A 6,864-nucleotide genomic window follows, 5' to 3' on the forward strand; every position below is an offset into this window, starting at 1 on the left:
CTCAGATCCAGAGATGAGATGCATATTGGACAGATTATCCCACAAGAGCCAATATCTTTTGCAACAATCTTTAATGTCCCTGCAAGGGATCTGCCAATGTTACTACACTCAGGGAATCCCAAAGATATGGCTTACCAAGCATGTATAGTTCTTCCTGGTCCAAATGCTGTTTACTAACCAAGAATCACTTTTACCATAAGCATGTTGCCTTATAACATAGTTGACACTACCTTTATCTAGTTTCCAGGGAAACAAAGCTAGAAGGTCAATTAAGGTGAAATTGTCAGGCAAAAATGGAAATAGGTTTTGATAACTCTTTACCCACAAATGTATATCTTAAAAATGAGCAATTACAGTAGTGCCTCTAAAACAGAGCAGAAAAGCAAAGAAGAGAACAAAAAAACTTGAAAAGACAGCTTTTATCAATATATAGTACTTACCATCATCAGCTGCACCATCTGCTAGAAATATGTAGTAGCTTGTGTTTAGATCAAATCTATTCTTATCTCCAGGAAGGGTAATGTTTCTTCTGAAAGAACACTGCATAACACCATCCTCCAACCTCCAAGCCATATCCTCAAGAGTATCCTACAAACACACACAATGGGTCTTTGCAGCATTATCCAAAGATTTGCTAAAAATAAGAAATGATCAAAATCCTGACCTGTTCAATTTCCTCTCTCTAAGGTCCTCTGTGCATGTTTTGCCTGCAGTGTCATTGTTTTTCCACTTCCTCTTTGAAGAGTACAAGAAATATTTTCTCTCAGTTTGTCCTTTACCCACTTGGCAAAAATATTATTTTTACTTTGAGTCAAAACCCCACAATTCCTCTAACCAGTTTAGAAACGTTGGCAGATGTACTAACTTCATCTAGCTACTAACACACAATCGATCAAAACCACTGAAGAAACAATTAGCAAGTAAGATCCTAGTGGTCAAAATGCAACAAGCAACTTGGGAAAAGTCCCAACCTGTGAGAGTCAACCCCATAGGAGAGCTATGCAGAGAACATAACATGTCAGTAGGCCTCACTCAGAGCTCATTTGCTTATCAATTGCTCTGTGAGAAAGATACTTCTCTACCAGAAATAGGCCACCTTTGGCACAGATGCCAACAAGGGGCATTTAAGACAGCTGCCCAAGGCACTGACAGTTTCTATCACATGTGCTACTCTTTCTCATTAGTCCAGAAATTCTTTGCGTCACTAACATAAGCCTCTTCTTAAATTCTGTCTATAAGCTTCTGAAAGGGGGTTGATGCTTTGACCATCTTAACAAACCATAAAACATTTATTTATTTATTTATTTGTTCCTTTGTTTGTTTTTCAGTTAGTGTTGATGTACAATATTATTATATATTAGTTTCAGGTTTACGGCATAGTGGTTAGACATTTATATAATACACAAAGTGATCCTCCCGATTACTCTAGCATAAAATACTTTTTGTAAGATGCAACAAAAAGAATTTAAATGATGCAAACGGGAATTCATCTTTTCCTACAAGAGAAACTTATCTTGTGCTTTCTAAAACACAGAAAAGGGGAATTGTTAGTCAAAGGGCACAGAGCTACAGTTATGCAGGACGAATAAGTCTAGAGGTCTAATGCACAGCGTGATGACTATGGCTAATAATTTGGTATTGAATACTGGAAATTTGCTGAAAGTATATTTCTCATGTGCTCTCACCACACACAAAAAAATAATAACTATGTAAGGAGATAGATACATTAATTAGCTTGACAGTAGCAATCATTTCACCACATATATATATCTATATATATATATCAAAACATCATATTACACACTTTAAATCTATATAATTTAATTAAGTGTATATCTATGTTATGGCAGCCCAGCCTTGCCACTGTCGACCACATAAACAGAAGTGGACGGGCCACGGAGAGGTGCCCAAGCTTTTCACACCTACCTTAGAGTTCATCACGGGGTGACTTCGCCCCGTCAAGTAAGAAGGTTGTATGTGCACAGTCTGATCTTCGTGAATACACACGTAAGCATCATCATCACCCTGAAAAACAATTGCAAGTGAGAAAAGTTCAGAGGAATTTCAACATTTTATTTTTTTTTAATCCCTAATAAAATCAAATAGCATCTGAGGCTTTTAAAACATAATGTACTGACAATCTTAAATGATCCTAAAAATTCTAGAGAATAGCCAATTTATTAATAAACTTGATAGTCATCCAGTTTATTAATAAAAATAATCGTTATAATATGAAATATAATTGCAAGGTGGAAAAAAACAGATTAAAATGAAAATATAAGATGCGTAAATGCCCATAAATCCATCGCCAATAGAATACCATTTTAATGCTTTCATATGTATTCATCCAAATCTATTTTTATTTCTACCTATTTTTTTCTCCTCAAATGAGAAAATATATAGTTTCGTTACCTTTTTCACTTAACATGAACATCGTTCTGGATATTTATTTGTAAATAAATATCTATGTCTTATAAATTTTCATGACTGTAATGCACTGCATTACAACGGGGTTTAAGGGAGTAACTTTTGAGATGGAAGACATTATAATCAGATATTGCTAATATCGTACACATTCCATAAATTTACTATTATATATTGAGACCAAAATGTCTAAGCTCAAAAAGGCATTCTTTGTCAGTCTAATTCTTATCGATCCCTCGGTCTCTAATATTCCTTAGCTCTAAAAGTTAGATCTAATAAAAATGACTATCATTAGGGACCTATTGCACAGCATGGTGACTATAGGTAACAATAGCGTATTATATACTCGAAAGGTGCTAAAAGAGAAAATCTCAAATGTTCTTACCACAAAAAAAAAATAGTAATTACGTGAGGTGATTACTAACCTTCTTGTGGGAGTTAATTTGCAATACATACATATATCAAATCATCACATTGTATATCTTAAACTTACACAATGTCATATGTCAATTATACCTCAATAAAGCAGGGGGATGGGGCAGAGGGAGGAAGTGGCCATCAGAGGAGAGACTGCATCTTCAAAGTGCATGGTACCATTTTAAGGCATGATACAAATGAATAATTTGGATTTTAAGTTATTTTGTATAGTTTTGTTGTTTTGCCTATTCTAAATTGTTCTCTAGAAATTAGCAAGGTCTTTTATGGGCTTTAGTTACTAAACTCCTTAAACAAGATCCAAGATTAACGAGTTATAATAAATTTAGCTATTCTGTTTTAAATTTATTTTTTAAAGTTCTACTTTTAAGACTCTCAAGTATATAACCTTAACAAAGCAATTATTCACTCTTACACATCTTCTATTTAACTCATTTAGCCCAATTCAAGAAATTTGGAGTCATTGCGATTTAAACCAGGAATCGACAAACCATGGCACACAGACTGAATTCAGCCTGATGCCTGTTTTTGTACAGGCCACAGGCTGAGAATGGTGTTTACCTATCTAAATGATTTTTTAAAGTAAAACAATAATAATATTTTTCCATAAAAAGTAAAAATATGTGAAATCCAAATTTCAGCATCCATAAAGTTTTATTGGGACACGGCCACACCTATTAATTATAGATTGTCTATTGCTGCTTTAGCCCTGGAACAGTTGAGTAGCTGCAACAAAGACCACATGGTCCACAAATTCTAAAGTAGTTATTATCTGGACCTTTACAGAAAAAGTTTACCGACCTCTGATTTAAACAAACATTGCATGTTTTCCAGAATGTCTATCATCTATGAGCCATAAGAATTCTTTTATATACTCCTCATAAGTCATTCTCTACACAAACACACAAACACACATATACAAACACACACACATACACACGGAAAGAGAAAGAGAGAATGAGAGAGAGTGAGGGATAAAGTGTCAAGTGTAGATGAAGGGCTTACTGGTGTCTGTTGTAGTATTCTTTTAACTTTCATGTAAGTTTAAAACTTTCAAAACCAAAAGTTAGAGGTGGGTAGGAGGAAGACAGACCTGAGAGGAGAATAAAGGGGAGGAATCTAAGTCACAAGCAAAATTTTTCTGAACACCGGAGAAGATAGTGGCAGTAATGAATGAGATAGGCTATCGGTTTCCCAGGATAGAATCTGAAAAGAAGCAAGAAATCAATAATGGTAGCTTTTTTATCATTGTTGTTTATCACCAAGCAATGCAGAACGCAGAGGACAGTAGAGAGAAAGAGAACAAGTTCAGCTTTGTAGATGACAATTTGTGTTGTCCAGGAACACTCACTCATCGAAACAAGACCAGCTGGCAGGGGACATCTCAATCTGGCGTACGAGAGAGATCAGGACTGAGAACATTCTAGAATTTGAACACTGAGGAATTATTTACAGAACAAGACAGTGGGCAGGGGGAGGAAGACAACAGAAGCGAATACAGCATGTATACTTGGTATACTTTATATCATTTAACAAATTACCTGAGATGGGGAAGATATATATTCTTTGAAATTCAATTAAAATTCAGACATTAGCAAGTCATTGTTAGCAAAATTCTGAGAAAATATTTTTTAATGATGAAAAAATATTATTTTTCATCAATTTTAATGATGAGTCTGACATCAAAACAATTCATACTTAATTTATAAGCCAAACTGATAAAAGGTATAATTTAGGCTATTTAATCACTATTCATATCTCCAGTATTTAAATTTATATCACACACTGAAAAGAAATGGCAGGTCATAAAAATATCCTAAAAATTTTAAAATAACCAAAAATAGAAATAATCACTTTAAAAATATGTTTTGAGGATGATTTATTTCCCCCAATTTAGGCTAACAGGTGTACAGATGATTTTAATCAATAAATAGGATTGCTCTGTAAATCAACTGCACCTGCATAATTAAGTCTTTTTTATAAACATTTTTGATGAGTACTATACTAGAAACAGAAGATAAATACATCTTGAATTAGAGATAAATGCTTTTATGGTATCTATGCCTACAGCTTAGAACACAAATAACTGGTCTACTTGCAGGCCCCGCGTCACCACACTCAAAGCAACAATAGCATCTTTTCCTCTTGCTGACAGACTTTATGTGACCAGGGAAAAATGTGTGAGTATGCTGCCACATGAAGTTTGGCTATAAAGTGACTGGAATGTTTTTTATTTAAGTGACTAGAACACATACCTAAATGAACACTATACCTTACAGATGAACCCTAATGAAACCGCACACTTACTCTGAAAAGCCTCGCATCGTTAATCCCTGTTTTACTCATCTTCAGAACTGCCTTCAGCCTTCAGAGCCGGTTCTAACTCATTCACACAACAAGCATTACCACCATCTTTCCTTATGGCTTTGTAATTGTCACATTTTATTTTTAACTCAGCCTCATTATCCACCTATGCACCAAACTTGGTTAATTTTTGGCAGTGCTGAGAACACCCAAAAGAATATGCTACAGGTCTGATGGCAATTTCAAAAGGAAAATGGTGAAAATGTTTTGAACAATTGCAGCATCATTTGAACACATATAAAACTTCCCAACTTTAAAAGGGAATCATAATTTCTTACATTTTAGAAATTTCTTACATTTCTAAAAGTGTATGGCATAACATATCTTATGGGTTTAAGTATATTGTTTATTCAACGAAAGAGGATAAGTGCCTTCTAGAACTATATAGTAAAATATATAGGTCATATGCATGTATTGCAATGTCATCACCCACCAAAAATTCACACCTGGCTTTCTGCAGTACTTGCAACCAGAGTACAAGGACCAATGTGATCCAAGTGTACTTTTAAGAGAAAATATTAGTTCTTCTATCACAGAATCTCAGAATTCCTTTTATTTTATTTGAAATGTGATTCCCTAAAAAAGTGATGTGAGATTTAAACCTGGCTTGAGGAGAACTCTCAAGAAAAGACTCCTTGCCTTTGCTAATGTTAAGGTAAGAGGTTTTCTGCATGTGTAGTTATCCCCACCCCACCACAGCCAACTCTGCTTGAACAGGAAAGACACAGATCCTGGCCCTAGCACTCTTCACCCTCGTCCTCGGGAAATTAGGATATTATGCAGCACTCTGCTCCTCCACACCACAGCACAAGGCTGCCACCTACAGAGCCACGTAATCCACTCAGCGTTACCCAGGGAGAGTGAGAATCAGCATAAAACAAATCCTGCCCTCTGGAGATCAGAGAACGGTGTCTATTGCTAAAGAATACATTTATGCTTGGACACGCCAGGTTTAATAGCCTGTTTGGGAAATGCACCCATGATTACGAAATGGGGGCAACAAGATCAGCACCCCATGCTTTCATTGCTGGCCACTTGAGAAAACAACTAGGGGATGGAAAACATCACAAACAACACAATATTTTATGCAGAGCAACTTTTTTTTAACTGTACTTCCTGCTTTATTACAAAGTGAGAGACAGACAGAGATAGAAAGATAAAGTGGCAAAGTCACTGGAAAGAAAATGATTTTCCTAACTTTCCTTAGGACAGGTTGTTCTCAGAAGTATGTAATTGCCCAACTGTTAAAAACATGAAACACTCAAAGCTGTTTAGAACAGACTCTAAGTTACTCTGTCCTTCCCTTCTCAGCCACCCCACCCCCGACCACCGTCCACAAGTGTGATAATTTGACTCTGGAACAAACAGCTAAACTACCGTTGATTAGAGCTCACTCCCATGATTCTCCCTTAATTACCACTTATATAAGTGAGAAGTACAAACCATCCATCGGTCATGAGAAAACGCAAAGGATAAATAGCCTCTACTGGGACCACTCAGTTCAACCACGACTGATTGGTCATCTCGTGTGAAGGACAGAAAGACACAGGCACGCTCCTTTGCTGGGTCACAGTTCAAAGGACTCCGCACACAGAACTTCTTGTTCCCACAATCTGAAGCACTGAACTAGAAAAATGATGA

The 6,864-nt window shown here is 35.9% G+C and overlaps 1 protein-coding gene across 2 annotated transcripts in view; it reads right to left on the reverse strand.

Moving 5' to 3' along the window:
- FRRS1 (ferric chelate reductase 1) overlaps nt 1-6,864 on the reverse strand; it is a 40,880-nt gene that overhangs the window by 17,041 nt on the left and 16,975 nt on the right. For both annotated transcript variants that reach the window (XM_015595370.2, XM_015595371.2), the window contains exons 6-8: nt 6,667-6,849; nt 1,927-2,025; nt 441-588 (exon numbers count right to left, since the gene is read on the reverse strand). In XM_015595370.2, the coding sequence (XP_015450856.1) occupies nt 441-588; nt 1,927-2,025; nt 6,667-6,849 (430 nt within the window). The remainder of the gene's footprint in view (nt 1-440; nt 589-1,926; nt 2,026-6,666; nt 6,850-6,864) is intronic.

This window comes from Pteropus alecto, unplaced genomic scaffold (assembly GCF_000325575.1).
Source record: "Pteropus alecto unplaced genomic scaffold, ASM32557v1 scaffold106, whole genome shotgun sequence".
Lineage (NCBI taxonomy): Eukaryota > Metazoa > Chordata > Mammalia > Chiroptera > Pteropodidae > Pteropus > Pteropus alecto.